At 34.0% G+C, this 26,263-nt stretch overlaps 1 protein-coding gene across 3 annotated transcripts in view; it reads left to right on the forward strand.

The window, feature by feature from the left end:
• The window catches only part of csmd3b (CUB and Sushi multiple domains 3b), a 383,608-nt gene that overhangs the window by 192,297 nt on the left and 165,048 nt on the right, over nucleotides 1–26,263 (forward strand). For all 3 annotated transcript variants that reach the window (XM_046834810.1, XM_046834811.1, XM_046834812.1), the window contains exons 7-9: nucleotides 7,953–8,030; nucleotides 21,578–21,665; nucleotides 24,340–24,464. In XM_046834810.1, coding sequence (XP_046690766.1) covers nucleotides 7,953–8,030; nucleotides 21,578–21,665; nucleotides 24,340–24,464 — 291 coding nt within the window. The remainder of the gene's footprint in view (nucleotides 1–7,952; nucleotides 8,031–21,577; nucleotides 21,666–24,339; nucleotides 24,465–26,263) is intronic.

Consider the following 26,263-nt stretch of genomic DNA (forward strand, 5'->3'; position numbering starts at 1 on the left):
TAACTCCACTGAACACCTTTGGTATGATTTGGAACCATGAGTGCTCCACAACCTCCTCACCCAACATCAGTGCCTGATCTCACTAATGCTCTTGCAGCTGAATGAACATAAATCCCCTCAGCCACACTCCAAAATCTAGTGGGAAGTATTTTACAGAATAATGGAAAGTGGTAGCTCAGTGGTTAAGATTAGGACTTACAGAACCTAACCCTTTGTATTAGGACTAAGCTAACCTTCAACAGCTTAGTTGTGTAAATTAGATAATTGTCACTCTGGATAAGGATGTCTGTCAACTGTCATAAATGTAAATGATGAAATGTAAATGAAGGTTATTCTAGCAGCAATCTGTACATTGTAACAGGACATATAAGAACACATATGGGTGTAATGGTCATGTGTTCACAAAATATTGATCGCCGGTGTGTCATTCAACAGCTTTCCACAAAAACTAATGAATAAATAAATACCTATTCAATGTTATGCTCCTTAACAGTAGGCGAAACAATAAACACACAAGCTCTGTTATGTTTCCTCACTGAAGTCTTTATGTAAATGTATACCTCATATCAAATACAATCAAGATGCAATAACATGTCTTTAAACAGTTGTCCGACATTGAATAAACACAACGTACGTAATCAAACATTATGTGTTAAACTGAAAATGAATTGCAAAATAATTTTTTTTAAATAATCTTATTAACATTTCATTTAATTTGATGTACATGTAAGATTTGTTATTTATTATTATTATATAGTATTTATTAACCAGCTTTCATACATAAGAAAGAGACTCATTAATGGCACATTTATATGAGTAAAGTGAAATTAGCCACAGAAATTTTGCATCATTGAAATGTGACATTTAAGACAGTATTAGAGTCAGTCTAGATGCCTGTCTGTGTTCTCAGTGTGCTCTACAGAAAACCTTTTAACACTTGAAAACTTTCAACGTGTAAAACAATTATTTATAATGTCTAAATTGCATACATTTTATACTTAGCTTATACCACTAAACATTATAATACTATATGGACTAATGTATTGCGACACCTGACTTTTCAACTCATATATGTGGTTCTTCCCAGACAAAGCCTGCTCCAGGAAGATATGGTTTACATGGTTTGGAGTGAAAAGTCTTGAGTGGCCTGCTATAGAGTTCTGACCTCAATACTTCTGAACACGTTTGGGATGAACTGGAACGCTGACTGCACTCCAGACAGATGATAACATAACAGCAAATAGGAATTAAATGTTGAATGGGAGCTTCAGAAAACAATGTTGCTTCACTGAGTTATGTACAATGATTAAAAACCATGAAAACAGGTCAAAGCAATCAATACAGTTCTAAAAAGTCATAGAAACTTAATATCAGCTCTAAACCTGAGCAGTGCGTTGGTAAACATATTGATTAAAATTATTTCAAAACAAAAATGTAACATAGTTCAGAGTTTTTAAAGTTATAGAACGTAAAATATTGTAATGCAAATAATGGATTAATGTAAATGTATATACATGTATATAAATGTGATACTTGCAGAATTCAGGGATCTTTTATATCTGACACTTACTTCCATTTCATACTTTCCATTTCATACATATCTTTCTTTCTCTCATTCTATTTTTCTTTTACTCTTTCTTTTTTGATAGATTGAAGATGTTATTTTATTACCACTGTATATAATAGTTAATAACAGTTAATAATAATAATTCATTGCTCTAGAGCTAAAATTGTATAAAATAAAGATCAATTATCTGAATCCATTACTGTAGGTGATTCCCTGTAGGTGATAATTGTAATATGGTGTTAATTTCAATGTCTTTGTTGCCACATGCTAAGGATGTCACCTATAATCTTCCTTTTTTTATTGTGTAGAGATTAATAATAATACACATTCAATCCCTTTTGTTGTTCCCATTAGAAACTGGACTTATTATGTCTAGCAGTTGTTTGATGTCAGTTGTTTGATTACCCCTACAGTCACAATAATGCAAGCCAGCTGTGGCAGTCTAAAATGTAGTGAAAATAACAGTTGGGAGTTTAGCAGGTGCCTTGCCATCAAGGTTCTCAAGGTAAAATAAAAATTTACCAAATAATGTAATTAATTTAAATATTTGCTGAGTAAATAATTGCATGTAGACAGTTTTGAATATATATTTTTCTTATTTATAAGTGTAAAGAAGTTGTACATGCTGGCAAACTAGCAGATTAGTGTGACAGTAATTAAATAAGCCTTTTTGTTTGTTTGTTTGTTTGTTTGTTTTATTTAATTAAACAACTATTAATAATTAATAGTTAAATAGTTGTTAGGGAATTTATTAAAATGAAATAACATTGAATTAAGTAAATTAATGAAGCAAAATTTGTTATATGCAGAAAAATAACCACTATTTATCATTTACACAATTACAAAAATGTGTTCTTGTTATTTGCCAAAATGTATAATGAGCTGAGTAGCATATGATGTTCTTCAGTGCCAAGTGAGAAAAGCCACCCACTGAATATTCTCATGGAGACTAAAGTCAGTGTTAGACACTCCCCTCCCAAAATAAACAGCCTATATAAAGAAAGCATTGTTCACTCATTATCTATAATTTAACAATATATTAAGTCTTTGTCTCGCCCTCTGTCTATATTAAATGTTAAGCATAAACACCCCCTAGGGTGAAACATATGGTAAACTCTGATAGCTGCCATTAGCTCCAGAGTGCCACAGATGATCTGAACTAAAGAGATCTATCCAGAGAATTCACTTAGAACTGACTTTAGAGAAGCTTTTAAATGAAGCAATGCTCTACCCAAGCCTGAGAGCAGTAATGTTCTTATTGATCTGTGTCAATTTATCGCCTCTTCTTACTGTTCCATTTAAAGTGTCCTGTTTAATGATTAGCTGATTTGGCAGGATTTTAAATAACACTCTTAAAGTGCAGCCTGACCATATGAGTCATTTTTCATACATGGAATCATTTTTTTGATGTTGCTAAACACATCTGTCTTTTGGCGTTCACATCCATTCTGCTTGACAAGTCATGTGTGACTCTCTTAAAATTTAAAGTGCAATAATGTGCTTGAGGTGAGATCACATAATATAGGCAAAGAAATGGGATTTGTGCCTCACTTTTGTGCCTAAATTTGAATTTTCAGTATAGAGCATTTTCTTTGCAATGCTGTAAACATATTGATTATTTAACATCAGTAATATTAATCACATCCATATTTTTTTTTATTTTTTACAAGATAATCTTAATTATTAAAGCATTTGTCTTTCACTCACTGGATTTGTATTTGTATTTTTTTTATGCCTGTTTATGGTTGTCGTTTCCATTTTACTGGGGCATTAAAATTGCAATTTGCACCTCATGCAGAACTCATTTACTAGGCGGTCACCAGTACACCTTGCATAATGAGTTACAGTCTTTGTAAATTGAACTATAGCATCAGTTGCAATGATCTGTTACATGTGACCCTTGCATAATCTATTGTTCACAATTTGGATAGAGAGAGATCAAGATATTATTTAGTATTGCAAATACCTAAAATATTGCAAATACCTAAAAAAAAAAAAAAAAAGATAAACTGTACAAAAGTTTATTTTACATGTGTGTTTTATTTGTTTTCTTATTTCTTTCCTGAGCCATCTTAATACTTTGCATTATCCCATTGTCTCTTGTTTGCTCTATAACCAACTTGGTAGCAGTAATTAAGCCATTAACTTTAGTGTGTGTTGTTGTCTTTGGGCTTGAAAAAAAAATGTGTCAAGCAAAAAATTGCAAAATATATAGCTTTTAATTAATCTTTAATTTAATTTTAACAAAACACTGCTCAAAAAAATTGCAAAATATTTTTTAAATGCACTCCTGATACATCATGTGCCTCCATTTGCTTTTCTTATTTATGGGAAACACTACAAAGAGGGTAATTTATTAATACTTTTATCCAAATCATACAGCAATTTCTTTGGCAAACAGCGTAGTATCAATGTAACAGGACCATATTGTGTTGTAAGAAAAGTGTATTATCAGCGTATCTTATATTTATAGGCACATGCTAATTATCATTGTAGTCACACGTTGAATTGTGATAAAAGTTCCCACTATCAAAACAATGTAAAATATTGCTGAATTTGCCAAAGAAAAGAAGGATACTTTCTTTATTACTTGAACACATTGGAAAATTAACAAAATTGGGATCAATGCTTTTGGCCTTCTAAGAATAAGCAAATTTCTGACAATTAATTTTGACACATATGTGTGATAATACATTTATTTTTGCGAACCTGTTCTCACTGTACATACATTCAGCCACAGATTCAAATATCTAATAGCTAATATCCAATTAAGACCAACTTTCAAATAGTGTTTGCTATCATCAAATTAAAATGCCATTTCTTGGCAATTAATTCATTTAGTATGGATTTTCTGCAAAACTGAAACATTTGCTTTCTAATTTGGTTTTTATTGTTTTTTTATTTATTTATGGAACCAGGCTACACAACAGGGCATGTCATAGATGTGTGAAGTAATAAAATCAAGTTTTACAATACAAATGTGTTAAACATTCTGTTTAGCTGTACTGAGCTTGTGCACACTCTAGTCTTAGATTCTTGTGGAACTTCAATCCTGATCCACCTCAAGGTTTAACATGTAGCATTCTGGGATGCTATGGTTATTAGAGTTACTGTAGGCTTTCTGTCAGCTCAAACCCGTCTGGCCTTTCTTATCAACAAGACTTTCTGCCTGCACAACTTATTCTCACTGGACATTTTTTTGGTTTTTCTTTGCACCATTCTGAACTCTCAAGATTGTTATACATGACAGTTAAATGGAATCAGCAGTTACTCACATCGTCCCACTGAAACCAACAATACCATTGTTAAAGTCACCCAATTCTTATGTTTTATGTGAAAATTAAATGAGGCTTAACTGAATGATTTTATGCAATGCTCCGCTGCCACATGATTGACTCATGGGTAATTGCATGAATGAGCGGGTGTATAAATGTGGCCAGTGAGCTCTGATAGATGTGTTTTATAAAAGTTCTTCCATATTTATAAAGCAGTGGTTGATGAGGTTATTCACAGGTATAGGTTGAGGTGATTGACAGGTAGAACAGATGGCTTTGCACTATGGATGCCTAAGCACTTAGCATTACCTGACTGCATTAACCACAGCATCTCAATTATTTGACATTATGGGAAATAGGTTCCTTTTAAAGCCAAAGTGGTTAAAATGGAACATGAAGTTCTGGTCACTGAATGTAATGTAATATAATGTAATTGGCATGCATTCTGAGTTCCTATAGACCACTGCTTTAATGGATACTGCAAAGAATGTTTTATTTTTTTGTGCCAGTTAATGGTTTTTAGAGATGTGGAATTGTATGACCAATGTACTTCTAACTATCGTAGGAAAATAGCTGGCCTTGAACTCAAAGCATTGTGAGTTCTATAAACAAGATACTCCTAGAGGCTGAATTGTATCAAATCTACTGTATACTGTGTTTCAGAAGTCAGATCATATCGTTTCTTTAAGTAAATGATAGCATAGATATCTTTTTTTTTCTAGCATGTGTCACAGAATTAGCCTATGCTTCTTATAACACTATATTTATATTATGGCTAGTTACATGGTTATGTATGTCATTTGCAGGTTTTTTAGTGCCTGTTAAAGTTCTGCTCATGATGCCTGCCTAAAGAAAGAAAGATTGCATATTTAATACATTGAAATGTTTTGAATTCTGAAATACTTCTAGGTGTGAGCTTAGTTTTTTATTTCATTGGAAATTCATTGGAAATTCATTGGAAGGCTTTACTTTGTGCAGAGCCATCAGAAATCAGCATGTTGGCTGACTCGAAGGAAGGAAATTCGGTCATTTTATTGAAATATCAACTCGGAGAGAACCGTATTCCACCACAATATTAAAAAAAAATGAATATAAAATAAACATGGGCAGGATGCTTAACTTGAAAGAAAATATCTGATGCATGTGAGATATTGTAGCTTCTGGAATAAAACTGTTTTGTATCTCTAAAGCTACATATTTACACATATGGTTTGTGGACTGGGCTGTTGATTATATGATTATACACCATAATACTAAGTGATGATGACAGACTGTGCAACACTAAATACACACCAGCTATTGTCACAGGTTGGTGGCAGATTGATGTCATTAAATGAGCCAAAGGAACAGGCAGGAGTTGAACGTTGAACAAACAGAGCAGCACAGGGCAACCAAAATCAATTGCACAAGTAAAAAAAAGGAAAATAAAGAATAATGACCAAACAAACAGACAGCACGTTAAAATAATAGTTGAAATAGCAAAAAACCTCACACAGATTCATGGATGAGCACGTAAATGAGGGTTAATAGGAGAATATGTAAGTTTAAAGAGCAGGTGAATGAAAGTGTGCTAATGTCAGGAAGAAGGAATGCAATTGTGAATTGATGGTGACTTCTGGATTGATGTGGTGCATTTTTTTTGTGTGTTATTATTTTTGAGATTTATTAGATTTAAATATATATTCTAATTGGATACATAATTTTACAGTAAAACACTGATTTAATCTATTAAGTGTATATTTGCTCATTTGATGATCTTATAATCAAACATTTCAAAGTGACGAATGTATGATGTAAGGGTGGGCAAACATCTTATTTCCTATTCCTGTCTCCATTTTGAAACGGTTGACACTTGGTTTAAGAAGCACATGTGAGTGTAAGTACTGTACAAAACAGAAGTGTAAAACAAAAGTGTGCTTTATAGGTGCCTTCTTTCTTCTCTCTTCTTCTTCTTCTTCTTCTACTTCTTCTAATTCTTTCTTATTCGAATGTCACTCTCTTGCATACACACTGATGGAAATCACTCACTCGTCTCTTCTCATCATTCATTTCTAAGGGACCCACATTTAAGTTTATCAGAAGAAGCTTTGGGAATCCTGTGTAATAACAGACTCACTGATCATGTAGAGCATTGTCATTTTATTAATTCCATGATGGTGGTTTTCCCAAATTTGAATCATGTGCTTAAACACAATATTCTGCTCATACACATATTAAAGACTTGAATGTTCGTCCCTTTGATGTCCTTTGAGTTCCTCATATATTCACCCAATTGTGTGTCATTTACAATTTACATTATGGGATGACGTGTTGAGTTGCAACAAATGTCAGTTTTACACATCAATTATGTTAAATGCACTCGTTATATGTATTGTATATTTTTTATTACATGCACCATTTCTAAAAGAGAAAGCATTTATGAACATGTGAATGTTTTCAGATGCTATTATTATTATTATTATTATTATTATTATTATTATTATTATTATTCTGCCTGACATTTTTAACAGGACTTCTGTGTAACCTCTGAGATGATGGTCTTTTTCACTCTCCTGCTAAAACAGAATATTGTCTTGCTGTACAACTCTGTACTGTATGTGCTCATGTCAGTGTGTTTTAGAGTAAGACATGGAGAGATCGAAACAGACAGAGTGAGACAGAATTGGCCATTTTATTTTTATCGCTAGAAGAACTATGATGAACGACTTATGGCCCTAAAGACCATTTAGATACCCAAGGCAATGTCTGATCTGTAAGATGATGTGGACATACAGTTTGAAAAACTCTTCATCCATTTCAAGGTTGACAAATGAACAGAAGTCCTGTCCTGCTGCTTCTTTATTAATCTTCTCTCTCCTTCCTTCCTTCATTTCAGCACAATTTTGCTTTTATTTCCTTTTGCACAGTACATTTAGGAAGTTTACTGCTGTTTCTGTTCATTATTATTAGTATTATTTTGTTTGAATACATTTATTCATAAGCATTTGCTTTTCATAAGCTTGATGACACTTTCTTTCCTTAATGCGGACAAATTAATTTGTGACCTGTTTCACCTGATTTTTGTTTTTTCTTTGTTTTGTTTGTTTTGTTTTTGTTTTCTCTTGAACTAGTGAAAAGGTCCGTAGATTTTAAGTCTAGAGGAGTAAAATTATTTCCGGGCAAAGACAACAACAACAAGTTTGCTATCTGTGAGTCCACCCTTTGTTACTCTTTTATGGTAAATTTGTGGTATGCTTTGTTTGTTTTTTTGTTTTTTTCTTTCTTTCTTTCTTTTCTTCTTTCTATCTTTCTTTCTTCTTTTTTCACTTGTTTTGCATTTTTGTCTTGTGTTGTTGGTGTGGTTCACACTTTTGGGTTTGAATTCATTTTTTTTCATTGCTTTTTTTTGGGCATCGTAACTTGCCAATGTTTGCATGAACAGTCTCTCTGGCTATCTTCAAACCAGCAGCTTTTGTCTGTGTTAATATTATAATGAATTAGCATTAGCATTGTGCAGCCCTGAATCAAAGTGACTAGAAATGAATCTTTCAAATTCCTGGGATTTGTTATAAATCGTGAAGGTAAGTACAAAATTTGGGCTATTTTGGGAATGCCAGACAGGTTAAAGGTATTAAGAGAAAAAAAGGTGTACATACTTCATTTAGCATACTGTAGCATGGTGGTAAGTGAAATATATTCAAGATTTTAATGTAATACTGTATCAACATTTAAGAAGGAAGCTACACTGAGAAAAAATACCTCACAGTTTTTGGCTGAGAAATTCGGTAAGTTCAAATAAATTAGTCAATATAAGAGTCAAGTCAAGTCAAGTTTATTTGTATAGCGCTTTTCACAACAGACATTGTCTCAAAGCAGCTTTACACAAATCAACAGTGATGGTGAATGGTGTGCATTTGTCCCTGATGAGCAAGCCGTGGCGACTGTGGCAAGGAAAAACTCCCTTAGATGTTATGAGGAAGAAACCTTGAGTGCATGGCAATGAATACTTATATAAGTATTCAACATATTACGCTTAAAATAGTTACTTTAAATGACTATAGAGTAAATATAGAAATAAGGTTTATTTTTTAAAGTAATAATACAATCAGATTAGTGAGCTAATTCCAGTGTGGCTCAGCAGTTTTGAGTGATCAGAGGAAGTCTATTTCCTTCTCACGTCATTATTCCCATAGCAACAGCTTGCAATACAAACAGAGATACAAACACTTAATTTAAACTAGATTTACAGTTATTACTGAAGTGCACTGCAGTTACTTCCATGATTAGATTTATACTTTTCACCTTACTACCAGCACCCGTTTAAATCTCAAAAGACTTCATCACCATTCCAATTTGCTGCATTTATTTGGACCGAAACCAGGCACATTGGCCACATCATATTTATTTGGGGGTTTATTTCCCGAGGGGTTTCTCAGCTCAACTTCAAACCAAGCAAAGTCAACAACCTGTATGTAATCCTACTGGAATCTTCCATGTTTAAATTATTTGAGGAATGTGCAGAGCATTGATCGTGATCTGTTTTTTAATCTGGTTTTATGTACATCGTAAATTGAGTTATAAAACATATTTAATTGAGATTTTTTTAATTTATGGGAAATAATAAATGCAAAGGCTTACTGCACTTAAGAGGACTTATGAAGAAAACAAAGGTAAGAAAACTGTCATCACTGTGCATAACGATCTGGGACGAACTCATTCTGAGCTTGCTGTGCTACCCAAAAGCCTTGAATTTATGTCCACAAGAACCACTCTTCAAAAATTTATCGCTGTTATTGACATAAAAGTACTGGAGTTTTAGACTAGACTATATAGGCAATCTAGGAGAAACTTCACAAGTTTCTGAAGTCATTGGAAACCTGGTAACATTCCACAAAATCATTTGAAACACCAAGAAACCGCCAATCAGCAGGAGGTTCCAAGATCTAAATGTTTTCATCAATTCCTGCGTAAAAATTTTCACCATATAATAAAAAAAAAAAAAACATATGGCTTTAATCTATAAAAAACAAGCTGAACAATAACATTACTTCCCAGTTACAATCTTCTTCTTTCTCACTGCAGCTGTTTTCCTAAAATATCTTCTCCTATAAGTGCCCAAATAAAATGGATCTCCCATTGTTTCTACTTGTTCTTGTTCAACAAAAATAAGATCTTAGTTTCTGGAAGGCGTTTTCCAACCCATTCTTTATTTGCATTTATTAAATTCTCCAAACAACATTTTCTACACACGAATGATCTACTTTTGTCTATAAACATAGAGTAAAGCCTATATACAGTCATCTCTTCTTCTGCTTTCAGCTTCCCCCATTAGGGGTCTTCACAGCAAATCATCTGTCTTCATACCCCCTGTCCTGCACATCTGCCTCTTTCAAACCAACTACCAGCATGTCTTCCCTCAACATGTGGGGGAACCCCCATCTACCCCATGTCCCCCCATGACATGTACCCCATGTCCCTTTCCTGCACATGTCCAAACCATCTCAATCACATCCTACATGCTCTGTCCCTCTAATAAACTTGTTTAGAATCCTGTCCATCATCGTCACTTCCAACAAAAATCTCAACATCTTCAGCTCTGCTATCTCCAGCTCCACCTCCTGTCTTTTACTCAGTGCCACTGTCTCTAAACCATACAACATCGCAGGTCTCACCACAGTCCTATAAACGTTCCCTTTCATTCTTGCAGACACCATTTATTTATCACATATATACAGTCACCTCTAATGAAGTTAAATTGAAAGATCTAAAACAATTTCTTGGGGGGTGACTGAAAAATAAGACATACAATGACATTGTTAAAGATTGTCAGATTTGTCCAAATTCTAATCTGGTTTAGCCTTAATTCTAGATGTCACTTTTCAAAATGGCACGTTTCTATAGAAACCTTACTAAACAGTGCAATGGCCATTCTGGATGTCCAATGATTTGGGCATATGCATACTTTTCTGAAGTAAATTGATGACAATCATCATTGATTCCAATCTCCTCTTAAAACCACTATTGATAATAATTCCACAGATCTTCACTGATTCTCACTTTGCAACTCTTCCCATTTCGAAACTGCAAAAGTTTCATTCCTTATTCCCACATAATGCACTGAGATCAAAGATTTCAAAAAGAAAAAAAAGAGGAAGGTGTGATCATTTATATGGTGGATGTTAACTACTTCCAAAAGTCACACATGATTTCATGACCTGTGTCAGAACTATTGAGAGAACCAAGGCATTGACCTTTTAACAATCCACTGCTCACTTTATCATCCCGCTAATAAAACAGCAATGGGCCCAGCATTATTGACATCTCGGTTTGCAGTTATTCCTGTGGGGGTAAAAAAGGCTTGTCTGTTTGTCTACTACTTTTTTAAACTTCATAGCTCTGTGGAGTAAAGGTCATGTTTTGACAACAACTATTACTTCATCAGCTTTTATTAGCACCAAGTGGTTTCACGTTCTAGAGTCTAAAAAAAACACTTTTTCTTTCACAGTTGATGATGGATCTTTATAAACTTTTACCACATATACATAAGTATATAATCCATGTCTATCCAATGCAATGTAAAAATTATACCTTATACCTAAATAACCAAACACATAATTCCCAAGTGTATTTTTCTTATTGTTGTATTGCACTAAATTAAACTACTGCCACTATATTTCTAGTTATAACTGAATAACTCTTAAATAAATATCGAATTGTGCTCCAATTTCTTCCTAATATCTAGAATCTGACATCAATTTTATTTGATTTACTGGTTAATGGTTAATGTTTTTCCTTAATAGCCAAAAACCTGCCTGGCACTTCAGTGTACTCTAGTTCAGTTGTTCTTAAGGTCCTTGTTACCTCTCAGACGGTTAACATTATTCCTCTATCTCAAGTCATAAAGCGTAGGGATGTGTGCTACATTTAAGGGTCTCTGGAGGCTGGTTTGTGAACAGACACTTTAGTTTTAAATCGTACTTTTGTTTGTTTTTTTACTCAGAACCGTCACACACGTACTTATCTACGTAATACATAGAGCACAGAGGACTATAAGAAAGTGTAAAATTTTTTAAATATATAATAAAGCATCTTGGACATTTTTGCATTAAGGTACTGTTTGCAATGATGGTTTCAAACTAGACAGTTAAAGTAGAGAAAAAAAGAGATGAAACCAAATGTTATGTGTATTACATTTTTAGACAAATTTAAGGTCAATCCTGGTCACTACATATTGAACTGTGGATAGTCTGACATAAAAATTGAGCCCAATTTCTCAGCCATGCCACCAGCAAGTCATATAGAGACAAGTAAACAGAACAACTCACATTCTCATACATCTTTAATTGTATAAGAGTCTGATTGTCAATGGTTTCTTATACCTCTGAAGGAGATGTTCGTTTCATGAGATATATGTATGGTAATCTGCTTAATGCCTCTGTTTAATGTAATAATTATTTTGGCACCACATTTTATGAAGGCCATGTACACAGTCATGCCTTTTTAAGGCAATATACAAATATCTTAATTTATTTAGGAAAATATAGCAATGTGTACTAGTTCTTAGTTCTTAAGATGCAAATAGGTGCTGTTTATAACTTACTGTAGGAATCTCCATTTCAGTTCAATTAGTAACATATGTACGAATCTGTGGGTTATTACTAATATGCTTGATACAAACATTTTCATACAACTGTGAAGAATGCAATTAAGTATATTATTTACACCTATTAATTAAGGAATAACACTTAATGAAAGATGCTGTTATTTAAGTATAACATGCCTGGGCAGTGTTTGCTGCAAACTATTACCACTCCGATGTGGATTATTTTTTTTAAGCAGCATGATTCAAAGTTTGTTATTACAATTATAACACAGCAATTTGGCCATGATTAAAACTTTAATCAAGATATTGCCTTATCTAACCATTTACATTTAAGGTTATGGAACATCCACAGGACAAGTTAGCTTGTGTTATCGCTTACAATATAAAAAGTCACCACCCACGTCTGTATTCAGTCTTTAAGAAATGCAAAATACTTTATACTGAAGTCTTTCTCATGTTAATAAACCTACTCACTGTTACAAAGGGCTGACACTAGAAACTCTATAAACATCTTCTTACAGTAAACTTCAGCATTTTTAGCATCTTCAAAAAAATTTTTTAAATCTGTTTATTATTAGTTTTTCATTATGTGGAGCATCCTCTTTATACCGCCCAGTGTATGAGTTATGTATTGGAGCAAGCGCATTAATATTAACCTGTGATTTATACTACAGCCAGAACTACTGTCAGAGCTGCTGTTGTGCAAAATTCATCAACACCAAAAATTCAAAAGTGTTGTGGTATAATCACTAAGAAATTTGGCTTGCATAATCAGGATCACAAATATGACATCTCTCAGAAATGTACATGTATTTACAATGATCAACTTTTCATTAATTTAAAGTAAGTAAAAATGAATGAATTAAATGATGTCATGTCTGTGACATGAACTGAATTTTGAAATATATATATATATAATGCCTCACAAGTTTTCTATGATATGCTATCAATGTATAATTATAAATTATTAGAAATATAGCCCTTATTTTAAAATGCTTTATGCTATAGCTATCAATAAACAAGGTAGGATTGTGTGCGGATTTTCCATGGCTTTGCTTGTTTACTGTAAATGTGACAAATCTGTATGTTAAAACATCAGGTTCCATGTACTTAATAATGACTCTTTGCCAGGTGTAAATGACATTATCAAGTGTGTCTATGAAATAATAGCCTATACATTTTAATAGCCTGGATTCTATGCTAAAACATATGCTGGTTTAAGATTATAAAAAGAGGCAAAGTATGGAAAAGCGTGTGTACTGTATGTTGGTTGAAAATGTCTTCTGCGTGACACACTGTACGCATAGCCTCAGCATTGAGGCATTGTTTTTGTCTGCTCGTGCATGTAACTGTCCTTGGTGTAAGGAAAATCAGCATATGCAATGGATGTGTGCACTACAATGTTCAGACAGAAAGCTAAAAGTGCTATTGCGAGAATATGACATTTTGTAAGTGCGTTTGTCATTTTGTTGGGACTGTAAGGGAATGTACTCCTGACTCCTTGCCAGTGTAGCATGGTTTGCACAGACCCCTCTGCACACTTCAGATATGGGTGCATGCAAGCATGTGTTTGTCACTTTGTTTGCTTGCCTGAGCACCGTTTGTTCGGATGGACCGCTGTTCACCACACGGTCACATAAATGCATGGTGGGATGCTCAGTTTACAGGATTCAAAGGAAAGCATGGAGAGAATTGGACACGTGGGTGTTTAGAAATATCATTTATTAGTATTTATAAAGTATGTAAGAGTATCAGTTTTATTTTTGTGTTGTTGTTTCAGTCAAAATGTTGAAATTGATTGAAATGTGATTTAATATGTGCCACTGTAACAGAATGGTTATCTAAAGGGTTTATCTCATTTTCAGGTGTTCAGATCAGTACTGGGTTTTGAGAATGTGTTGAGAGATGATTGCTGATAGCATCAGACAGAAACAAATATGTGTGTGCATGTGCTTTAAAATATTCGACTTGCAATTTCCAATGTATTGTCACAGGTTTGCAGAAACCTAACAATCATATCTTATTTCTGAAATTCCCTTTTGAGACTTTGCTGTTATAATAACCTCCACTCTTCTGGGAAGGCTTTTTACTAAAGTTTAGAGCATGAAGATCCCATGGGAATTTGTGATCATCCAGGAAATAAAGCATTAGTGAGGTTAATCACTGATTTAAATTAAGGAACATGCTTATTACGCTAGAATATGTGAATCTCTATGATTAGTATGTGCTGAAAAAATTGTGGACACCTGACCATCTGATTTGTATGTGCTTTTTGAACATATGAATGCACATTTAGTCCCTTTTTGCTGTTATAATAATCTCTTTTCTGGGAACATGATACACTAGATTTGGAGTGTGGTTGGTAGAGATTTTTTGCTCATTCAGTCATAAGGGCATTAATTTAGTCAGGTACTGACTTTACCCCAAAACTGTTCAATAAGGATGAAGTTAGAGCTCTATAACGGGCCACTCAAGATCTTTTACTACATGTAAAAGTTTTAAAAATAAATAAATATAAAAGAGACAAAATTAAAACCTTCAACACAACACACATTTATTCACGACATCCTTACTTTACTCAGATATAAAAAAAATAAATAAACAATAATTTTTAATTACTAAATATTTGTTTTACTGAGCCAAGTCCACCAAAATCCATTGTGATGCAAACATCAATGGTGACCTGATGATTTATGTAATTTAAAACATGTTGTGTTTGGTTTTACTAATAATAACAATACATTTGCATAAAGCATCCATGTTTGTCCCTGCCCATTTTGATTAGAATATAAAAAAAACTTCAAAAGTATTAGTTTAAGGTACATTTAAAACAGATTAAAGTGTGTGATTAAGTTGCGATTGTGAGTTAACTCATTACAATCATGCAATTAATCACGATTAAATATTTTAATCGATTGACAGCCCCAATTATAATATATTATGTATATAATATATTATAAATATTATACTTAATGTATAATTAATACTGCACTTATAAATGTATTATACTTTATGATATGCAATATTGCAACAGCAACATGTCAGAGTTTAAAACTGGTTTAAGAATCAATAGTTACCAAATATATTCTGTGATCTACAGAGAGTATTTCCAGATGGTTTTCCCCAATATATTCAAGTGTAAATTTCTTATTTCCATTTTTTTCCTATTTCTTAATTTCCTTGTTACTTGAATCTATTTCTTAAAATGTAACCAAATAGAGAGCTCTCGAAAATGTCTGTTTTGTCAATGTTAAAAAGAATAAAAAAGAGTAAAATAGTAAAATAGTAAAATAAATTATAAACGCAATAATATAACCTTTTTAATCACAGTGGAGGATTAATTAGAGTTACTATTGCAGGAGAGAAAACAAATATGGAGTCACCCACTGCAACATTTTTTTCAATCAAAGAATTTCTTCAGCATGTTGTTGTGAACAGCAGTATTAGTTAGAACTTTGATAAAAAGAAGTAGAGATTCAGATGTTAGTGTGTCCGTGACTTTCATTAATTTGCACATAATAAAGATATTAATGCCTATTGGGTAAGACAAGACAGCAGATGGTGTTTGTTTCTAAATGTTTTATTAATATTTTCCTAGCAAACAGCTATAGCTCAAATAGTCATGTACAAAAATTTACAAGGTCAATTCAATCTTACCTTCATAATTTCTAAAGCCGAAAATGGCAGTTGCACTGAAATACAAAGAAGCCTACTGTAAAAATAGCAAGGCGTTTGCTGCCTTACTTTCACATTCCAGTAAGTTAAGTTTCTTATGAATTGAATTTTTCCTGAAATAAACTGTAACGTACCTTACTATCAGAAGCAAACAATAATAGTTGATGATTTTGTTTAGTCTTTTTTGTGTTTTTATGTTGTAAATTGGCTGTGTTCAACCCTGTTGAATCACTCAGTAACTGTAACAAGTATCTGTAACAAGATTTTTTTTTGTACAGAGTGTTTTCTGTGATAAATGTACAATAAAATTTAAAATGCGTTGTGAGCAACAGTTAAATATCCAATATTCTGGATTTCCATTAAAGCACCTCAGAATGATAAGAGAAATCAATACTAACAGAAGATGGTAGTAAGATTGTTTTACTATTTTTTAAAGTAGCTTGGGTAAATCAGAGAATAGCAAAAATCACTAGACTCTTTGTTAGTTGATGAAAAACTGTAGACTATAACTGATTTTATGTAAAGTGTGATGTTTCCGCCTACAACAGCTTATCATAATGTCTACAGTTACCGTTTCAAATGTCTCAGTAGGGTCCATCTGAACTGAATTTGAAATTGTAATATAAAGAGACAACTTGATAAATGATCTGCTAAACAAGAACAACAATAAAGATTCAAATTAAGAGTATGAAAAACAGCCACTGTTGGTAGGTTATAGTGTATCTATATTTATTCCACTGCACATTAACAAACATAAACTGTTCAGTTTGTTTAGAGTAAGTTGACATACTGATTAGTGACAGTCATGACAGACATTAATGAAAGCACCATGATTGTTATATGCCAGAGATTACAATTACATGCCTTTCTTTGCCTGCATGTTTTTTTTTTATTGTTTTGGGGTCTTTTGTGGAGTGTTTGCTGTACAAATGAGTGAAAATGACTGGTTACTATGAAGACAAAATAAAATAAACATATTACTATAACTTTATTGTTCATGTTACAGTTGGAACTACTTTCTGAGCTATTCAGAATCCACACCGCCCAACCAATTAGATTCAGCTATTTAACTGTGGTGCACTTTTCTGGCCTCAAGCTTCAGAATCTTGATGGTTTACAATGTAGTTGGCTCTCCAATGTTGTTGGCTTTACTTCAGTGTATGCAAACAATATTGCACCATTTTCATTAGAAAACTAATTTTGGAACGCTGTATCAGAATCAGAATTGTATGTAAGATTTATTGTAATGTAAAATGTAAAGAGATAGGAAAATAGTTGTGATTTAAGAGTGGCACGTTTCCTGATGTTAAAGGAAGATGTATGTGGTTTGTCACCTGCCAGGTGAATCTGATTCTCTAGACTGCTCTGACTGCTAGAAATATTCAAATCTATTAGGTAATTGGGCAGTGGGACAGTTATTTTTGTGTTCATTCACACTAGATTTAAGATGGATCGGGCAAACTAAGTATAATATTAAGAATGTGTTCATCTGTGGTTATGGACATTATAAGAGGGTCGGGTTGGTTTGTTATTCTCTGTTATATTCAGAGTATATTCAGTATATTAAGAGTATAATTAGAGCAGCTAACAAGTGCTTTGCAACATCAGAGAAAGGCTTCAACTTTTGAACAACTTATACCCAGAACTGCAAGCTTCTTTCATGTGCATCTGGCATAACTCACCTGGGAATAAATGCAACAAGAAAATGAAGAAATGGAGCAGAAATAACTACAGGTGAGGTGAAATGACACAGCCACTGTAGTCCTCCACCCTTCAGGCCAGTGTGCAGTCACTGGACGATAAACTGGAAGCTCTCAGAAGAAGAATAAAATTAGCTTCTGTTGTGTTTCCTGTTTCACGGCACATTGGACATAAGAAACAAGCTGTCGGGTTTTCTACTTAAGTCCTCAGAAAAGAGGTTAAAGAGTAGGATTCTGCATAAACAGTATTGGAGAATAGGGACACAGCTACAGTGACAAGAGATTTTTGGCATTGGGCAATTTTGATTGCCAACATCCCATTACAACTCCGCACTAAACAGAGATGCATATTCTCGAAGGAATTCCATGCATTTTCTACAGACACTTTTGACTAATCCCTTGAGTTCTTGGTAGTATTTCTCAAAATGAAAACAAATTAGTCATTTAAACCAATACAAGTCTGACACGGATGAAGAAGGAATTCAGTAAACATGTGCAAGTAAAGAAGCAACCTATAAACTCTCATGTTAGTGTAATTGGTCTTTGCTCAGTCTTTATGCATACCTTGGATCATGTAGACTGAAATATGTAAGCCCATAATTTTAAGTTATTCAGTACAGGTCCAGAAAGATGAAAAATAGACACAAAGCAGTGTTTTATTCCCTATTCACCTGTAACATCATGTCCAAAGACAGATCACCACAAATTTGCGAATGGTCAATAATAATGATGAGCCGCCACTTTTCTGACAGAGCGGAATGTGGACAATATTTTGTTTCTCAGTGGGATTCTCTTAGCAGTGTCTTTATCTGCCCTTATAAACACAGTTATTCTTATCCAGTGATTCATCGGATTGTTTATTCTATCTCTCGCTCATTGCCCAGCAGGAACGCTGATTCATTTATGAGCACTTTGTGAGCTGGTGCCACCTAAGGGACATTTTCTCAACAAAAGAAAAGAACATAAATGCCATATTTGTTTGTTTATATCAACCACTAGGCCGGTTTATCCTCTTAACAGAAAATGCATGAAGAGTTGTATACTTTAGTGTACTCTAAAGGATTTCTCAAGTCTCATTCCTTTTGTAATTTATTTTAATTACCTTGTCCTATGTAAATCAAAGCTTAGTATATGCTAGAGTGCAACACAGGATAATTATTAAAATCTTTATCTGCTTAGTGCTCCAAAACATTTGTACCTGTGCCTGTATTTGTCTAAGCTAAAGTAGGACTGCCCTAAATTGGATTTTTTTTAACGCTTTAACGATGGACTGCACCCCATCACCAATATTAACCCCACACATAAATAAAAGGATGCCATGATGCTGTCTGAATTATTCATCTGACTACACTACATAACATCTACATTATCACCTGAGTTCATAACTGGTCTTAACTAGAGATCTGCTAGTTAATCTAACTAGTTAATAGTTAGAGATCCAGTTCTGCTCGGCCTTATTTTCTAACAAATTTTATGAAACCTATTTTTAAAAAAACATTGTAAACAAACTAGTAGCCTAATTGCAATTACCAAAAACAACTTCGTATTTCCAACGAGCTTTACACATAACCGAATGCTTGCACCTGTATTAAAGTAAAAATTGCACAACCTTTTTTGTTGTGTCCCATGAGATCTCCCAAATTCTCTTTTTAAAACACATCAAGTGTGTATTCAGAATAGTAGCTTTGTATTTAGTAAGATCCCTAGTAAATCTCTTACAAACACCAGAAATGTTCAGTGAAAACTTTTACCTGAGCAGTTAATTGATCCCATGCTGTAACACCCATCTATTCCTAGCATCCTTTTATAACTATGTCCACATTAATCCAAGCAGATGCACTGTACAGTTCTTCGTCTACGCTAGGTGAACTGGATGAATTAACGGATGCCAGCAACCACAAAAAAATGAAAATAGAATGTTTTTCATTTACTTTAGTCCTCTCCAGTTCCAGTGCCTATTATGCGCTCACCTATATTTCAAAAGATTAAAGCAATCTAGCAGGGCAAAGGCTGTGCAAGCTTTTTTCAGGGTGTGTGGATTCTGCTACTATTTCTACCAGGCACTCAGTGCAAGTGGGAGTGCAGCCAGTTCCTGTGGACTTCCGACCATGGGCGATAAATGACACAGCTGGGTCTCCTTGTTAGGCTGTATTTTAACTAGAGATCTCATGTTTCTTTATTTGTTATTTAATATATATGCTGTGCTGCCAAAAGAAATTTGCCTTCATCGTCGGTAATTGTTTCCTGTTTACTTATAGTTCTAGCAGGTCCAAGATCTCCTTAATTTTCTTGGTTACTTACTTTTAATATATAAAGAGCCATAAAGAGATAAAAATATAAGGAGAAAATGTACATACCCTGTGTTCAGTCCTGCAGGTTAGTGGAAATTAGAAAAGGAACCAATCTATAAAAAAATTATGAATACTTTATTGCCATGTGTATTTTTACCTTGTTTTGCTTTGAACTAATTTCCAACGGAAAAATCCCAAATCCCCTAATTATGCAGCTATTTTTGTGATCTGTTTTCAGGAGCTTTATATTCCAAATCAATTTCTTTCAGCAGCAAGCAATATCCATGATCAGTGGGCTTAAGGCCAGGTGTTTGACTTTGTAAGCCAACTTTATGGCCTTGAATTCTCTGCACTGAGAGATTGTGGACACCAGATTTATATGGTGTCTGTTTTCATCACCACCAAATTAAATGCAAATGTATCATGCTGAAATATGGATGAGGGAAAAAGCCAGAAAAAACAGGATCACTATTCAAATGTAATTTAGCAGACCAGGAACTGTTTAGCTGACATCAAATCCTTGAGAGAACACTTAGAACCATGGCACTCCCTAAGATATGTTGGACACATTATGCATTTTTATGGCTTACCAAATAAATTAGACTGTTATCACCAACTGCTGGTACACCGAACTAAATGAGCACACAGTGAGTCAATTTCACACATTTACATGTTATCCGGCTCATTAGTGTTTAATTACAAAAGCGGTATAGTTTAAAAATCATGGCTTGTCAATGTTACTAAAAAAACGGAATGTTCCTGTTTTACCCAGTTCCCATCATCAGTTGCTAGGTAACAGGTATGTCGATTTATTGTTGACTAGTATAGGACTTTTTCTGAGCTAAATTGTAATAAGGTTAATTAAGCAATTAGGACAGGGGGCATTCTATAGTTTGAATTTGTTTAAAAATATATTTTCTCTTGATGCCAACTAAGTTCTCAGATGAAAAGTCAGTTAATTTATTTATATTTATACTCTTTATTCCCTATATTACTTTATTTATATTTTACCCTATATTCATTTTTATTGGACTGTATCATGTACATGTATACGAAGTAATGCTTTTAAAAGGTTTAGCTTTTCAGCTTCAAAAGGTTAGTTTATTATTTTTAAAAAATCTACCTCTTTTAAAAACTGTACCTTGTCATTCAACTTTTTTTTTTATATCTATTTTTCTTGGACCTTTCTTAATTTTAAGCTTATTTTAATTTCCTGCATTCAAAGACGGGGGACAGAATGCAGAACAGTTTGGCCCACGTTCATTGAAATTTTTAAGATGCCTTGCCATTGCAAGGTTTGAGAATTATCTCCTACTCTTTCTATCAGCGCACATCAGCATGGAATGAAGCAAAACATTTTATGTGTGTCTATATGTGAGTGTGCTTGAAGTCTTGCTACTCTCATTGCCATTTAGTAATGCTAGTGCTGTTTCCTTCACTTCTTTTTGTCATCTGATGTAACAGTTTGCTCTGTTTTGACTTTGCAGTGAATGAGGGTGGAATCAAACAGGCCTCTAACTCCTGTCCAGACCCGGGGGAGCCTGAAAACGGCAAGCGCATCGGCAATGACTTTAGGTAATCATCTATGGATGTGTCCTTTCTCCAGACTCTAATAAACCTTCACTGATTCAGAACTACTGACCACTATATCTGGTGTTTCTGTCATACGGTTGAACTTATAGAGTATGAAGGGCAGACACATAGTGACTAGTCTACAGAAGCAAAACTATTTAAATTAAAATTGCTATTTGAATACTGAATCTTAAAGGTTAACCTTCAAAATTACATTTTTTGAGAAACATTCTTTTTTCTTACTGAAATATTCATGAATGTTGGGAGTCTTTATTTTACACCTCCCACGCTGGTATTTTTAAGGTAGCCATTTTTCTCAGAACAATTTTCTGAACTTTACTGATCAAGCATGGTACCACTTATTATTCCAAAAACACTAAATCTTGTCAGGTTCTTGTATTTTACTTAATAAATAATTATGTTTGCTGCATTATTTAAAATGTCTGGGAATGTACAGTGAGCAACATTCAGAAAACATCAGGGAGAAGAAAATCATTATTACTACATGAATTTCAAGAAAATAACAAGCATTATTTTTGGATTGTTACCATCCAACCAGAACCTGTTGAACATTCTATATTATTATTTCCTTTACTTGTAAAAGCACAGATCTGATACTAAATATAAAATGAAATATTACTCCAGTAAAAGTAAAATTACAAATTTTGCATGTCTATGTGAATAAAAGTACAAAAGTAATTTTTTTTTACGAGTTTTAATGTACTTCGATATAAAAAGTAAAAGTACTGATTGATGAGAACTATATTTAAATAATTTAAGCTAATTAATGTTTATATTTTTTGCTTGCCATACCTTTTTAAGGAGAGCAGGCACATGACTCCACAGAAACTCTGATGAAAGATCTCTGCTTATTGGACCTATTCTATTATTTGGACCTATTTTTGCAATATTCATTTTAAAGTAGCCAGAAATCGTATGTTTTTCTGGAATAAAAAAAGTCAAACGTGAAATATTACCTATTACACTTGAGTAATATTCAGTAATAGTGAAGTAAAAGAAAACATTTTCAAAAATAAATACTGTACCTCAGTATAGTAACAAAGTAAAAAATACTCTTTATTTAAATATGTAAAGGTGGTGCAGGGGGTAAGGCTTTAGACTCGAACTGCAGCTCAGAGCCTTCATCTTCTTAGAACCTGTTTTATTCTCACTGAATATGTTTAATAATTGTTTTGTTAGAAGGTTTCCTTGATTGTAGAGGGTGATCAGTATTTAAGGCTGGTGGGATCAAAAAAACTGCACAACCTCCAAGCTTTTGCCCTTAATCCACTCTGCTTAGGAGGCATTATTTCATATTATGCTTGGAACCCCTTTGAGCTGGAATATTCAGCAGATGAAAAGGAATTTCTCTGTATAATTTTTGGAGCCAATGGCTAGCTTTTCTGCTGGTTTATTTCCAAAATCTCCAAAGTTATAAGAAATATTGTCTGCTTTTCAGATTTTTATTACACTCTCTACAAAATGTCAAGAGTCAAGATATTATATAGTTAAGTGAAGCTAGGTATTGATGTGCTTTTATTTGAGGCAAGGTTTAGCATCTGGCAGACAGACGTCTGTACACAGATAATGTGCTATACTTTATTGACCAGGATAACAAACAGTGTCACTGATTTCTTAAACGCTACACCACTTCATTTCATTCTACAGCTGCTTACTTGGCTGAGCCCTCCAGTTTGTTTACTTGGTTTCTGCTTGTGTATAGCTTGGCACTACTTCATCATACTGACTAGCGTGAAGTGCAAGTGTTGAAGGGCACAGGCTGAGTAAAGAGAACACAAGCTCAGTTGCATTATTGATGCTGCGCTTCCCGACAGACACCTGTCATTAATATTGCTATCATTTGATTACTTCAACAACTCGTGTCCAAGCACTTAGTGAATATAAATCACCCTCTTCTGCTAATAACATGCATTCCAATGGCATGCTAATAAAGCTGTCACAAAGAGGTTGACAATATGCATATGGAAATCAGAGCTCCAATAAATTAAGGTTGTTTAATTACAATTACAATTATGACACTGATGCAGTCTGTGTGTTGTTCAGAACACAGTCACCTGTGAAAACATTACCTCCTATTTTTACTTTGATCATGAGTGGGATAATCAGTAGTTTCTTTTTGTCTACTATGTTCATAGGAAACCTTTTGTATACATTAAATATTTTTCTTTATTTATGAAAGTAATGCTAAATTTGCCAAAGCAAACTTTATTTTCACAAGCATTAGTTAAAAGAGAAATTCACAATCAATTTCAGTGACTCATTAACAGATATAGACATAGCATCAAAGATGTTTTTGAAATGTGCCTGTGGGGATTTATTTCAGTCACAAAAACGTATCTGTGAGATCAGGCAGTGATGTCGGGTACGGAGGCATTTTGGAGATTCAGTGTTTCCCTTTTATCCTAAAGCTCTTCTGTAGGGTTGAGGGCATGAATCTTTGTAGGATAGGCAAGTTTGTCTCATATCTGTGTGAATCTCGCTTTGAACACAGGAGTATTGTTATGCTGGAACATCTATGCTGGCAACATGTAGAAGCCCTGCACAATGGTTGTGATGGTCAAGTGTCCTCGTACAGTTTTCCTAAATTGTGTATGTGGGTGTGCTGTAATTTAATAATGTGTGATTGAATGTGTGTCTGTTTGTGTGTTCTCCTAAGCATTGGTGCCACAGCCCAGTTTACCTGTGATGAGGACTACGTGTTACAGGGCTCTAAAAGCATCACATGTCAGAGAGTAGCTGAGGTGTTTGCCGCCTGGAGTGACCACAGACCTGTATGCAGAGGTGAGTTCCTTGATCTACTCACAACCTCCCAAGACAAGTATTTCCAGTGAAATAGTCAAAAGACCAACCAAATACAATTATAAGCCAACACTGTGATACGATGCAGTATGATTTGTCCCTGTTTCTATGGAATATAACGTGATATGATTCAAGGTGTAAAAAATGCAATGCGAATTTAGGCATAAATCAACATCATAACCAAGTTATAGGAGAGAGAATAATGTGGGGGGGTGCTGCATTACAATGAGCTTTTTCCCATTTTGATGGTCATGATAACATCCTATTTGGAATCTCATTTGTTCTAATGTATGTTTCTCAGCAGAGAGTCGAAATCAGTCAACTTTAAATGATTCTATCAAAAAAGGCCATTAGTTCTTCATCACTCAACTTTTGATGACCTACGTTGAACAACAGTAAAGGAAATGTTATGCTTGAAGGGGCAGAAGGCCCTGCTTTCTTTATACTATATAAATTTTGTACTAATCAATTCAGCCTCAGTTTTCTTCTGTTGCCTAAGCCATGCTGTTTGAACCTGTATGGCAGTATCTCAAATGTTCAGCTTGGAGCACCAGTACAATGATATAAATTCACCCTGTACCACCTACACGTACCCATACCCCCCAACACACACACACACACACACACACACACACACACACACACACACACACACTGTGCACTCCACTCGGGTATCACTAATCTTTCCTATCACAGTGTGTGTATGAATGAAAACAGCTGTGGTTGTTTATAAATGCTCTCTGTGAAATATGTGAACGTGCTTTTTTAAGAAAGTGTGTAAATGGAGCGAGAAAACCGGGAAATTAAGATATAATGCTGCTGCCTATAATCCAGTTCTTCATCTTATCCTTTGTGTGCCAGAAATATAATGTCTGTTTGTAACTGCAGTTGCTCATATTGGTAAAAAATCATGGGCCAAATGTAGTGCATGTGGTCATGCCATTTCTCTTAATGTTATATTTACACTAGATAATATTCTATAATACAGTTCATGTAATTGCAAAGTAGTATAAAGTCTTGAAAACATAAGAATATGAATATGTTGTTTTCCAATAGTGTCCATTTGTTCCACGTGCTGGTTCCAATACTCATTATACGCATGGTTTGTGACATCTGACACTCACACCAATATTTGCATGTGTTAAATGTCCTATTCCAGATTTAGTTCCCCTTTGCTTGTATAATGGCCTTGACTAATCTGGGAAAGCTTTTCAGTACATGCTGTATCAATGCTGTATGGATCTACTCATTCAGCCAGAATAGCACAAGTAGGGTCACAGAGGTGAAGATCAGTAGAGATCTTTGACTCCAACCTTGGCAAACCATGTCTTTGTGGAGCTTGCTTTGTGCTCAGGGGCATGATCATGCTACAACAGGTTTGGGCTACTTAGTTTCAGTGAATAAAAAATTGAAATGCTACATTAAACAAAGATAAAGATGCACTAGATGTTACACAGATTTTTTTAATTGTTTAGCTTTCAAATGATTTCATATCTCTGTTATTCAAGGAAATATCCCCATTGTTGCTTTTCATTTAGTATGAAGCCCGCGTTCCTGCAAGGAGTAAGACATGAGTTTTAATTGATGTTCTGCCAGCAGAAAAGAACATAAACACTTTGTTTCTTTTTCTTGTAACAAGAACATCCATCAAAAAAGAAGGGCTCAATTTTCCTTATCTGAATGAGCCCAGTTGCTGTGGCAACCATTAAAAATTTAGAGACAAAATGTCTTTACCATTGGTGATTTCATCAATGCTACTACCTACTGCCTGATGTCCTTAT

This window comes from Silurus meridionalis, chromosome 22 (assembly GCF_014805685.1).
Source record: "Silurus meridionalis isolate SWU-2019-XX chromosome 22, ASM1480568v1, whole genome shotgun sequence".
Taxonomy (NCBI): Eukaryota; Metazoa; Chordata; class Actinopteri; order Siluriformes; family Siluridae; genus Silurus; species Silurus meridionalis.